We start from the raw sequence: 13,272 nt of genomic DNA on the forward strand, positions 1-13,272 counted from the left end.
AAGCAGGGACAGCCCTTATGCCCCAATCCTGCCGGCTTACACAAGCTAGCCAGTCCTGAGCTGTTTTTCCTGCATGGCTGTGTCTTTCCACCAAAACTCCGATAAAGGCTCTGGCCCGGGCTGTCCCTCGCTCCTCTCTGCCTCCTGACCCACACTGGTGCTTCCCCCTGTGGCCCTGCATGGCGTGCCTCTCATTTCCATTACCCTTTCTTTCAATGACATTGATCTCTCTGTGTCACCACTCAGTCACCTTTATAAATTAAGACCTGGACACGCATCACACAGCCAGGCAGGGGGTCCACATGTGAGAATCATGAGCACGGAGGTGGTGTTTAAAGATGTGAGACCAGGGCTTCCCTGGTGGCGCAGTGGTTAAGAATCCGCCTGCCAATGCAGGGGACACGGGTTCGATCCCTGGTCCAGGAAGATCCCGCATGCCATGGAGCAACTAAGCCCGTGCGCCACAACTACTGAGCCCGCCTGCCACACCTACTGAAGCCCACGCGCCTAGAGCTCCTAGGCGTGCCTAGAGCCCACAACAAGAGAAGCCACCGCAATGAGAAGCCCACGCACTGCAACGGAGAGTAGCCCCCGCTCGCCGCAACTAGAGAAAGCCCACGCGCAGCAACAAAGACCCAATGCAGCCAAAAATAAATAAATAAAATAAATTTATAAAAAATAATAATAATTAAAAAAATACAGACATGAGACCAGATGAACCCACCTTAGGAGTAAGCGTAGAGACAGAAAAGGCTAGAGGACCGGCCCTGGGACAGCCTGACATCAGGAGGTTAGGGACGGGGAGACTCACACAAGGGAGCTGAGAAGGAGCGGCCGGAGAGGCAGGAGGAGAACTAGGACAAAGGGTGTCCAGGAAGCAAGGGTTTCAAGGAGAAGGGAAGGGATCATCTGAGTCAACTGACGCTGAGAGGACAGGTGAGGCCTCCTGAGGACCCATCACTGGGTTTAACAACCAGGAGGGCATCCATGACAAGGGCAGCTTCAGTGGGATGCGGGCGCAGGGCCTGCCTGGACTAGGGGCAAGAGAGCAGAGCACGGAGGGCCAGTGAAAACAGACAAATGTCTCCAGTTCTGCTGAAAGTGGGGAGAGAGAAATATGCCAATGACCAGAGGGAGAACTAGGGCTGAGAGGGCAACGGCTAACAGTAAGTGCCTGTGGTGGAAACACCTGGAGCTTTGATTCAGACACACCTGGTTTTAAGACCCAACTATAAAGTTAAAGCATCTGGTATCGTCTGTTGAGCCTTACGTGTCAGGCTCCGTGCTAAGCCCACACGTGAATCATCTCGTGCAATCCTCTCAACCACCCCACAGCAATAACAAGGCAGGTGCTGTCATTATCTCCACTTTACAGATGAGAACGTTGAGGCTCAGGGGGGCTAAGTTGCTTCCTCGAGGAGCCAGGATGTGAACTGGTGATTGCTGCCCTGATCTCAGCTCTCTGCCTGCCCTGCATCCGTCATTTCAGCTTGCTGGGCTCCATGCTCCAAATCCAGGAAGAGGGGGTGCTAAGAGCGCTTACCCCACAAGGCTGCCGTGGTAACCAGGGAAGTCTGCAGGCATCTCAGCTGCTGGGTCAGGGGAGCCGCCGGCAGAGCCGCCCCAACTCCCTCCTGGTACCTCTCGCCATTCCTCCATCTAGCTTCCCCTCACTGATCGGGGGGCTAAGCAGAGTCAGGGGTGGGGCAGGAGGGAAAGAGGAGGAAGGCAGATTGCCCAAGTGGAACCGCTCACAGTGGTGTTCAAGGGCCTCTGCACTCCAGGCCCGGCCAACCCCTACATAGCTATCTCCCACCACCCGACCACCAGGCAGTCGGCAGAACTACCTGTGGGTCCCCAAACAGACCTTAGAGCTTTGTGCATCTCTGCACAGACTGACCACTCTCATCCTGTCTAACAGGAGACTTCTCATCCCCCAAGACTCTGTTCAATCACCCCTTCTCCTCTGTGAAGCCTTCCCTGCCTGACCACACCCTACCCCCAGGTAGCCTTGGCCACACACTCCCTTCTGCCCTGCAGTGCCCTGTACAGCTCTCTGCCCCAGATGCACACGATGGTCTGCTGGAGTGTCTTTCTCCCCGAGGAAACCGGGTATACCCATGAGGCAGAGCCTGGATCTGATTCATCTCTGTGTCCCCATGCCCAGCACAGGTCCACACACAGAGCAGGTATGAATGGATGGGGGCGGGGTGAGAGGAAAGATAGATAAAAGGATGGATGACAGGACAGAGTGAATGAGTAGGTGGACATGTGGACGGTAGGATGGATGGGGTGGGTGGATGGATAAACAATGGAGTGGCTGGGAGGGTGGGTGGGTTGGATGGATGGATGGATGGGTGTATTAAAGGGATGGATGGGTGGGTAGATGGATAAATAATGGAGTGGGTGGGAGGACAGGTGGGTTGAATGGATGGGTGGATGGATGGGTAGATGGATGGATGCATGGGTAGGTGGATGGATGGGTGGATGGGTGGATGGATGGATGGATGCATGGGTGGATGGATGGATGCCTGGGTGGATAGATGGATGCATGGGTGGATGGATGCCTGGGTGGATGGATGGATGCCTGGGTGGATGGATGGATGCATGGGTGGATGGATGCCTGGGTGGATGGATGGATGTATGGGTGGATGGATGCCTGGGTGGATGGATGGATGCCTGGGTGGATGGATGGATGCCTGGGTGGATGGATGGATGCATGGGTGGGTGGATGGATGCCTGGGTGGATGGATGGATGCATGGGTGGATAAGTAGATCAATGGGTGTGTAGAATGGATGGATAGAGAGGAAGGTGGGTGGAGAGGTGGATGAACGGACAGATGGACTCAGGCTCTTTAATGCTCCCTTCTCCCAAGGGATTCTCAGATAAAGAAAACTCTGGAGTCCCTTGGTTGCAAGGACCCTGCAGGCCCATGCTCCAGGTATAGATTTCTACCTGCCAGATGACAGCCAAACACCGGGGTGTGAGAGCAGTCATCACAAGGTGCCTAACTGGGAGTGGGCGTGTGATGTCGGGGGAGGGTGAGTCACCTAGCTGCTAAGCAGCACAGCATCACGATGCTGCCATGGAGACAGCAGGCAGACAGGAGGGCGGACGGATGTGCAGCCTAGAGGCAGGGAACGGGGGACAGAGCCTCCAGCCGATGGGACAGGCCAGGCAGACGGGCCTCATGCTGGGTCATGGGCGAGCAGAAACCATCTGGGCCGTCACCAACCAGGGCTCACCCCGGCTGTTCAAAAACCTATGCTCACGTGAAGTTGCGAGGAGGTGGGACATTGCTTCCATGCCCCTCAGATGGGAAACCGGAGGCGGGAAGACAAAGGGAGAGGGCCTTTCTCGTCCCGGGCCCTCCCTTCCACTCCCTCCCCCTGCCGCCCACCTGACAGGTTGCTGGGGCTCATCTGCTGAGCCAGAATCGCCTTGAGCTTCTTGATCTCCTCCTGGTACTCGCGCAGGAGGGCATCCTTGGGGTCCTCGTTGATCCGAGGCTTGTTCTTGATGTTCTTGGCTCGGTTGGCGTAGCGCAGCGTGCTGAGGGTCTCGTCGTAGTTGTTGTCAGCGGGCGACAGGCAGGCCACCATCAGCGTCTTGGTGTTGCCGCCCAGCGAGTCCTGCAGCAGCCGCGTCAGTTTCGAGTCCCGGTAGGGGATGTGTTTGCAGCGCCCGTCCACCAGGGCCGAGATGACGTTGCCCAGCGCCGACAGCGACAGGTTGATCTTGGTGGCCTCCTTGAGCCGCTCCCCCGTGGCACCCGTCTTGGACTGCCGCTCGCTGCCTGCCAGGTCCACCAGGTTCAGCTTGCCTGCCCGGAGGTGGTCCTTGCCCCGCTCATCTGCAGACAGACCAGGCAGAGGGGTGAGGGCCCTGGGGCGAGCCCCCACGGTAAGGAGGCCCTGGGAGCTCCCCACCCACCGAGGGTCTCATTGCAGCCGCACAGGAGCCCCATGGAGGGGGTGCTAGGATTGTGCCGTTACAGATGAGAAAAGTGAAGCTCAGAAAGGGCATTTAACATGCCTAGGGTCACACAGCTTCCAAGAGCAGAAGCCAGGGCCAACTGACTCCAGGGAGCAGGGGCTGGGAGGTACAGACTGTTCTCTGAGTGCTGCAGGATTTCTTACGGTTATTGAGACAGCTCTTACAGATTTCTTGTGAGGCAACGGCGGGGTGAGGCGGGGTTGGGGTGGGGAGTGGGCGGCAGTGAGGGGATGTGATTGGGTCACTAGGGAGCTGAATCCTTCAATGCAAAAAACATCGGCTTTGGAGAACCTTGGACCCAGTTCCCATCCAAGTCTTGCCTCCTACTTGCTGTGTGACCTTGGCAAAGCCACGCACCTCTCTGACCCTCAGTTCTCACATCAACAAAATGAGACTAACGATAGCTCCCCACCAGCGTTGGTTGGTGGAAGGAGTAAACAGACAGCACACTTGTATGGAGTCCACACAGGGCCCAGCACACAGCAGGGATTCGTTTGCCCTGAGAACGAGCCCAGTTCTGCAGCGACCGCGGCTGTGCTGGCAGGGCAGACCCGGGTGCTGGGGGTGACGGGAGCCAGCCACTGGCTGGGAGCAGGGGCCCGGAGCACAGGTTTTGAAGGCAGAGACCTGAGGGATCCGATCTTGATTCTACCCCTCGGCAGCTGTGGAACTCAGGGAAGTTAACTCTGAGCCTCGGCCTTCTCTTAGTAACATGGGAATCTAAGACCCACCCTGAGGGCTGTTGTGAGGATTACACAGAGAGCACCGGCGTGAGGAGCTCGGGGTCGTGCCTGGCACACAGCAAGTGCTCCTTAAATGACAGCTTGCGGCTCTTGATACTATTAATAATTCTTACTGTCACCAGAGGACACGGTAAACGGTTCCAAATGAAATAGGGGGGAGGGGCAGGGGCTTCCTCCTTAGTTTCCTGCTGGTTGAAAGCAGAATTGGCCTGGTTTTGCCCATGAGCACAGCTACCTGAAGTAAAAAGGTCTGGCTGGCACCCAGTGGAAGCTTGGACATGCAGGGGGCTTGATTCTTTGGGCTATATTTTTCTTAAGGAGCAGCAGGAAGGAGGGACTTGGAAATGCCCTTTTGGAAAGCTCTTTGCAGGATGTACCAGGAGCCTTAAACAGGTCTGTACCCTTGCCCCAGGAGGCCCGCTCCAGGGAATCTAATCTGAGGAGATGACTCTAAAAGCAGAAAAGGGGACTTCCCTGGTGGCAGAGTGGTTAAGAATCCGCCTGCCAATGCAGGGGACACAGGTTCAATCCCTGGTCCAGGAAGATCCCACATGCCACGGAGCAACTAAGCCCGTGCGCCACAACTACTGAGCCTGTGCTCTAGAGCTTGCAAGCTACAACTACTGAGCCCGTGAGCCACAACAACTGAAGCCCGCGCGCCTAGAGCCCATGCTCCACGACAAGAGGAGCCACCGCAATGAGAAGCCTGCGCACCACAATGAAGAGCAGCCCCCGCTCGCAGCAACTAGAGAAAGCCCGTGTGCAGGAAGGAAGACCCAACGCAGCCAAAAATAAATAAATAAATAAATGTTTAACAATAAATAAATAAAAGCAGAAAAGGCTTTGTGCACAAAGATGTTCATCATGGCATTATCTACAACACTGAGAAACTGGAAACAGCATTAAGAGCTCGTAGAGGGCTGGGTAGAAGAGGGTGGTGACTGATGCACGGTCCTTCAGCCACCTCCCATGGTCAGGAAGACATGGCAGGAACGATGTGGGAACATTCTTAGGGATGGCATGGGAAATGAAACATGGGGAAGAAACTTTATACAGAGCAGAAGATTTCAAGTGTGTTTAAAATTTGCATAGGGAAAAAAAGGACCAAAAGAACATATGCTTAAATGTTAACAGTTGGTTGTGTTTATGAGTAATTTCCCCTACCTTTCTCTAACTCCCAAATATCTTTATTGAACTTATTTTATAATGGAAATTAAAAAATCTTAAAAATTTTTTAAAAGCCTGTTTGCAGGCAGCCTGCCTCATCCTTCAAACCCATCTGCAGAGACCACGAGGCACCCCACAGGGCCGCTCTCTCCTCCTCCCTCCTGATCTGTCCTCTCAGGCCCTAGTCCCTGCCCCCACCTACAGCATCATCATATGAGGATGTGATCACACCACCCGCCCTCCCCATATCATCACCCCTGGGGGAGACTCTGACCCAGCCAGCACCAGGGGGTTGGCCTGGAGCCAGGTCACCACACAGGTGGGCAGTGTGCTGCTGGGGGTTCCGTCAACCCAGGCCTTGACCTTGGGCTGGGATCTCTCCACAATTATGTTCCTAGTTGGGCTGAGGCTGCTTCCTGCTCCACTGCTCTCCAGAGTTCTGTTTGTGATGAACCACAAACTTGGAGGCAGTTGCAGTGTTAGTGGGAAAAACCCAGATGCCAGAGAAACCTGGGTTCAAATCCCAGCTCTACCACTTAGCAGTTAAGCGGTACCTTGAAGCACTTAAGTAAGACCTTGAACAAGCAGGTCACTTGACCTCTCAGAGCCTCCGTTTCCTCATCTGTTAATGGGAATTATAATGCCTGCATTTAGGACTGTTGTGGGCTTTAAATAGAATGAGGTGTGTAAAGGACTCAGCACAGCGTCTATAGGTGGCCTGAAATAAACGAGTTCCTTTCTTTCTTCTTCTCTTTCTCAGTAACTCTTCCAGAAATAAAGGAAGAGTGAGATGGCTTTGGAGTAGAGAATGTTAAAGAAAGAGGAGAATCCAAAAGTTCTGGGTGGCACACACTCTGGGGACAGACCCCTGGGATAGAGGCCCAGCTCGAAGACTTTCTAGTTGTGTGACCGCGATTTCCTCATCTGTAAAATGGGGATGATATGAGTATCCACCTCATGGGGTTGTTGGAAGGAGCAAATGAGTTAATGCAAATACATTGCATGGCACGTAGTAAGTGCTCAATGGTAGCTACCAGTTTTATTACTGTTGTTGTTGATGATGCCGTTTATCCTGGAAACACGGGTCCTGGCACAGGGACAGTCCTCTTGTGTTTCCTCCAGGCGACCCCAGCATCTCTTCCCAGTTGGGGCCCTCGAGGCTCCGAGTGGTGAAGGGTCTGGGCTACTAGGAGCAGGCACCCGGCTTGGTGGTCCGGCCCCCTCCGCCCCTGCCCGGCCCCACATACCCACCGCGTAGATCTCGATGCTGATGGTGAAGATGGAGTGGGAGCGGGAGGAGTCCTTGTTCATCAGCGTGTAGCCAACCGAGCGGTTCTTCCAGCCCGTCTCCATGACGTGCTCGCACTGGGCCACACTGTGCACCGTGTGCATGGAGAGCCCCTTCACGTACGCCCCCTTCTCCGGGTGCTCCTTCAGCTGCGGGCAAGAGGCACGGGTCAGGGCTCCCCGGGGAACCTGAGGGAAGGGCCCAGCTCCCACCACCTCTGCCCTCCTGCAGGGCGGGTTGGCACCTCGAATTCCCTGTCACAGGCTGGGGGTTTGTCCTAGGTAGAACGAGCCTCAAACCCACCCCCGCCTCTTCCTTGTTGTGGGACCTTGGGTCAGTGACATCATCTCTCTGAGCCTCCATTTCCACATCTGTAAAATGGGCACAAGATACCTATCCCTTAGGGAGGTGGTGAGGATTCTGTAAACTAAGGCTCGTACAACGCATGGCATGATGCCTGGCACATGGTAACTGCTCCATAAATGGCAGCCGCGGTCTCATTGTTGTTGTTAGTGCCGTGGTTGTGAAGGTGGTTTCTGGTCTGGGGCTTCAGCTCCCAGGGGCCAACCCTGTCTGTAGTCATTCACCCAAGGGCTCTGAGTGCTTCTCCCCTGACCTGCCAACGTGGCTTCTGCTCGCCTCCCTGCCGCGGCTCCACGGCAACAAGAATGTTCCCAGACCCTTGGATCATGGCGGGTGAAGGGCCATTTGCTGCCCAGAACTCCCACTGGCCCCCAGCCCTCAGCACGATGGCAGCGAGTAAATCAATTTATCTGACTGCTGCCTGCTTGCTCCCCAGGCAGCTGAGCTGTTTTGTTGCTGACACAGAGCTGTGAAAGGCAATGTGAGAGGAAGTAAAACCACTCTGGGAAGAGCAGAATGAATTAGGACAGAAGTCATCTGTCCGCTGGTCTGAGCCAGAGCAGGCTCAGAGGCTTTGCCCCAGGCAGCTTCAGGGTCCCAGGTGGGGCTGGGCCCCTGCTGCAGAGCAGGGCAGGGGGCGGGGAGGGGCAAGCACAGGCTTGCCCTATCTCTCCAAGTCTGGAGAAAGAGCCGGACCCAGACCGAAGGACTGGGTTTCATGGAACAGATAAGCGACGGAGGCACAGAAAGGTTAAGTGGCTTGCTGAAGGTCACACAGCTATTAGTGGCAGGGCAGCACTGGGGTCACCGGCAGTGGAAGACTCCAGAGGCAGGGCTTGGAGAGAGGCTGCAGCGTCCTGGAGTAACTGAAGTTTGATATGACAAAGGGCTGACCTTGACCTAGAAGGTGGCTGTGAGGACGGAGCTCAAAGGACAGGAGCAGGAGACCCTGCAAACAGAGCAGGGCTTGATGGTAGCCTGGGATGCTGTGTGCCTGCTTCAGTCACTGTCACACTCTCAGAGGCTAGACGCCTGCCTGGTACATGGTAGGCGCAGGTGACGGATGGCTGCTCCTGGCCTCAGGAAGAACACAGTTTCCTATTCAGTCAGACAGACCCGGGTTAGAAACCTGGTTCTGTGACTTGCTAGTTGGGGAAGTCGTTTTGCCTCTCTCTGCCTCAGTTTCCTCATCTGTAAAATGAGGATGATAAATCCTATTTCCACAAGACCTTTGGGAGGATTGAAAAGAGAATGGACGTGAAAGGAGCTCTGTGGGGGTTTCTGGAGGGGGTTCGGTGAACACGGATACCAAGAGGATGAAGCCGTCCTCTCCAGCCTGAGCAACCTCACGAGCAGGAAAGGAGGGCAGGGGAGGCAACACCTAATGTAGGGGTCTCCCACCCACCCTATTTTTAGGCCCAGGAGGGCTCGCCCCCCTCACCTCCTGACCTCCTGGATCCCTCCACCCCTCCCCTGCTGTTCCGGCCTCCACCCACCTCCCGAGTGTCAGCCGCCAGCCGTGCCCGCATTCCTTGGTAACTGTTCCTCCGGGATGCCAGGCCGAGCGTGGTCGCCATGGCAACCAGCTGGGATGCGACCGGGTGCGGGGGGCGCGCATGCAGGACGGGACCACAGCCGGCCGGGAAACGCCCCCACGGAGGTGCGGGGTCCTGCCAATGGCCCGACGCTGGCTGCGGGAACCAACTGGAGAGGCCCCTGAGGGCCCCACCTCCGCCACCCAGTACTGAGCTGGGTTCCGTGATGGTGGTTCGTGGTGTTGGGGGAGGGGGTGTAATCTGCTTCCCCAAATCCCTTGCTGGCCCTCGCTGATCTAACCACTCTCATTACCAGAATTACCAGGCCCTGTGCTGTGGAGCCTGGCCACCTGGGTGCAAAGTCCATCTCCACCCTCTACTGACTGTGCCCTTGGGCCGGTTCTTGAACAGCAGCTCCTCCTAAGGCTGCTGTGAGGGTTATAGAGAACCCAGCTGTCCCTCCTCTGAGAGAGCTCCGTGCACCCGTGGGGAATGGCTCTGAGCACATCTGTCACTGGCGGCCCTCAAACCCAGGCAGCCTGGCTCACCAAGCCTGAGGCCCACGGTCCAGCTGGACCACGTACAGGCAGCTGCCAGCCCTTGGGCCCGCAGGGCCTGGGTAACCGAACCCATCCTAGGGTCCATGGTATGGAGGAAGTGGAGGGGGGCGGGCCCTGCTGCCCCAGTTCCGGCTGGCAGGGGCCCTGATGCTGCAGGCTGGCCTTTCGGGGCTGACAAGTCGGAGCAACTCCCTGTGCCTCCCTCCCCTCCCCACTTCCCTGTCTGGGGGCTGAGCTATGACTCAGCTGCTCCAGCTCCAGGAGAGAGAAGACAGTGGAAAGACCCCAGGTGGGTGGCTGGAGGTGCCTGTGTAGAAAGGGCAGAGCACTGCTGTGTCTGTGAGGAGCTGAGGAGGAGGGGGCTGGGGGCCAGTCCTGGTCTGGATGGGGACTGGGGTGGGGGGGAGTTCACACCCGTGTGGACCTGCTATAGTCTGTGCCCTGACCTCCAGGGTCTTCCCAGTAAGTCTCTGTTGAATGGATGACTCAACTCATGAATGATCCCCCCTCAAATGGAACCCCACTACTCGCTTCTCACTGCCCCCCGGGTTTCCTATACTTCCCACCCCGAAAAGTCTGGGAGGAAAGCACCTGACCACTCAGATCCCACATATTCTGGTTTTAGCGCCATTACTAGTAATTTGCTGTGTGACCTTGGCCAAGTCCCTTCCCCTCCCTGGGACTCAGTTTCCTCATCTGTACCGTGAAGGGACTGGACTTAGAAGCTCTCTAAGGGTCTTTCTGGATCAAAATTTTACGGATTTTTCCACTATCTGGCCAGCACAAACAAGTTTTTTTTTCAAAACAGCTGCTCCCTGGGGTCGGATTTGTTCAGTTGGGCCACACGATGGTTGCGGGTCAGAGAGGAACTCACAGTCCCTCCAAATGAAGCCAGGACAACTGGGGGGCCTAGGGGCAAGTGGGGGGCTCTGGATCTGAGCAGGGAAACAGCCCTGCCCCACATGGATGGGGTGGGACGGGACCCAGGTGATGCCAACGTCCTGTCCAATCCAGAGGTCGGTGAGGGTCTGGAAGACTGGGCGGCGTCGGCAGCAGCCCCTTTATCTGCTTCTGCGCCCCCTCCCGTGGCTGTCAAGGCCTGTGCCCTGGGGAGACTTAGGCAGTTCGGCCACGGAAAATGTCCAACCCTGACTCTGTGGCTTCCTAACCTAGTGGCCACAGGCAAGTCACCTCCTCTTTCCCAGCCTCCTTTCCTCATCTGCAGAATGGGAATCTCCATAGCAACCTCCCAGGATTGATGCTCATTAATGACTGACATTCCCCCAGCTCAGGCATTCTGACTCTGAAGGAGGTAGGTCAACCTCCACCGCTGGTTGCGGGCCTCTTGCGTGGGGCGTGGAGGGGGGCATTGGTTTCTTGCTCAGATAAGAAGCCCCAGAGTCTGGGGGCAGCCACCAGCATGCTGGCCACAGATCTGGGTGTCAGTCTCCCCTCATTGGGCTCCTCCTTGGACTTATTTTTTTTTTTTTTTGGCCGCGCCATGCAGCATGCAGGATCTTAGTTCCCCGACCAGGGATGGAACCCATGCCCCCTGCATTGGGAGTGAGGAGTCTTAACCACTGGACCACCGGGGAAGTCCCTCCTCCTTGGACTTGACCTGGCCCATCCAGCATTCAGAGAGTCCCAGACAGGAGACATAACCTAGCCTTGCCCAAAGGTCCCAGACCTGGTCCAGCCTTGCCACCACCTGGCTGTCCAGTCCTGGCAGGTCACTTGACCTCGCTGGGCTCTCCAAAGGGTCAGCCACGTTCTGTCCATCTTGATAGAGCCCTCAAAGCATCTAATTCTGCTTCACCCAGCTGGGAAATGATGTTCTTTCATTCTGATTCTAGCCTTTCAGGAGACTGAGGACAATTTACGAGATGAGCAACGCTCAGTGACCAGTTGGGCCAGCCGTAGTTTTTTCTGTCTTGAGTCCATTTTGCAACCCCCAGGTTATATTCCTCATCCTTTCTCGGAATCCCAATGGCACAAAAGAGCTCACACATCGAGCCCCTACTATGCGCCGACCCTCTGCTCAGCAGCTCACCCTTGTTACCCTCTTCAATCCTCACAACAACATTCTGAGGTCATATCATCGATCTTTGCACACCTCCACACCAGACCCCTTTCAGAGGGGGACAAGGTCCCAGAATCTGAGCCCATCTGCAGCGGTAAAATGGGATGTTTGCGATGCAGGAACTTGATGTCAGACAGATCTGGGTTCAACTCCAGGTTTGGCCAGCTTCCTGCTGTTGAAGCTTGGGCAAGTTAATTACCCCCTCTGTAAACCTCCCTTCCCACATCGGTAAACTGAGGATAATAATATGGGTATCCTCAACTTTCTCTAAGTTCAAGTCGGAAAGAAATCCGATTTTCACTTTTACCAAAAAAGCCTTTGTCGTACTAATGTCAGTCTTTCATAAAAGCAAAGTGGAAACAAGATTTTGGAAAGCAGGGGATACTCTTCCCTTTATGCCATTTCAGCTTACAAAACACTCGCTCTGCTTTCCGATAGTGGGGGAGACCTGTATCTACCTAACGAGGTGACTGGGAGTATTAAATGGGATAACGTGCTGAAAGCAGTCAGTAAACAGTAAGTGCTCAATAAATGATCACTATTACCTTTTTAGCTTGAAAGTCCCTTAGAATATTTCAAAATAATTTTTTAGAAGTGGAACCCTTTTTTCAAATGAAATCCGTCACCAAATTCCATCTATTTCAACAGATGTAAGTGGCACTACCCCAGAGAAGGCCTCCCCTCCCCTTGCGTGGTGCGGGTAGGCCCATTAACCCCTCCCCTGCCTCACAGACTCTGAGACTACTCCAAAATTGAAGTTCAAAACTTCCCATTCTAGTCTGAACCAGCGCCTGTGTCCTCAGGACCCTTCCCCATATTTCTGAGGGAGCACCCCCAATGCCAACCTCCCCCTCTAGCTACCCCCACCCACCCCTGCTGGGGCTGCACCCACCTCCAGCTTCTGCTTGGTGTCAGTGCCCAGCAGGTCACGGACATCTTCATTGTAGATCTCCAGGTAGGAGGCCCGGACCAGGAACTTGGTGTTCTCCGCACACTGCAGGGAGAGCAAAGATACCTGAGCACCCGCTGCCTGGACATCACAAGAGGACATCGTGGCAGGAGGTGTCCCCAACCTCACCTGGCCCCGCCTGCCTGGCAAGCTCTCCCCTCCTCTCCGGCTTCTCAGAGTGGCATCATTTTCATACTGCTATGGACTCATGCTCTCTCTACAAGCCTCATGGGAAAGGAAATGGGAGAGGCCTCCCCACTGTTCAGGTAGAGAGACCAAGGCCACAGGTAAGGCCTGGACCAAGCACTGGCCCCGGGCTAATCCCCGGCAGTTCTTCCAATTGCCTGATGTTCCTGTGGGTCATCAAAATGAGTCCCAGGTGTAGTACAGTGGGCTCTGCAGCTGACTGGTCCCTGCTTTGCCATTTCCCAGATGCAGGATTCTCTGCGCATTCACGAGTGGTCAGCAGGGCACGTCTCACCTGCAGCCTGGACACTGGGATAACTGGTCTGGGCCCAGCCCATAAGGGCTCCAAGCCTTGGCTTCCCTATCTCAAAAATGAGGATAACAGCTACCTCCTGGGCCAGGGT

At 55.5% G+C, this 13,272-nt stretch overlaps 1 protein-coding gene across 2 annotated transcripts in view; it reads right to left on the reverse strand.

Annotated features, from left to right (window-relative positions):
* KIF17 (kinesin family member 17) overlaps positions 1-13,272 on the reverse strand; it is a 47,609-nt gene that overhangs the window by 28,020 nt on the left and 6,317 nt on the right. For both annotated transcript variants that reach the window (XM_068537758.1, XM_068537757.1), the window contains exons 3-5: positions 12,626-12,727; positions 7,155-7,344; positions 3,402-3,854 (exon numbers count right to left, since the gene is read on the reverse strand). In XM_068537758.1, the coding sequence (XP_068393859.1) occupies positions 3,402-3,854; positions 7,155-7,344; positions 12,626-12,727 (745 nt within the window). The remainder of the gene's footprint in view (positions 1-3,401; positions 3,855-7,154; positions 7,345-12,625; positions 12,728-13,272) is intronic.

This window comes from Eschrichtius robustus, chromosome 3 (assembly GCF_028021215.1).
Source record: "Eschrichtius robustus isolate mEscRob2 chromosome 3, mEscRob2.pri, whole genome shotgun sequence".
In the NCBI taxonomy this organism is placed as follows: Eukaryota; Metazoa; Chordata; class Mammalia; order Artiodactyla; family Eschrichtiidae; genus Eschrichtius; species Eschrichtius robustus.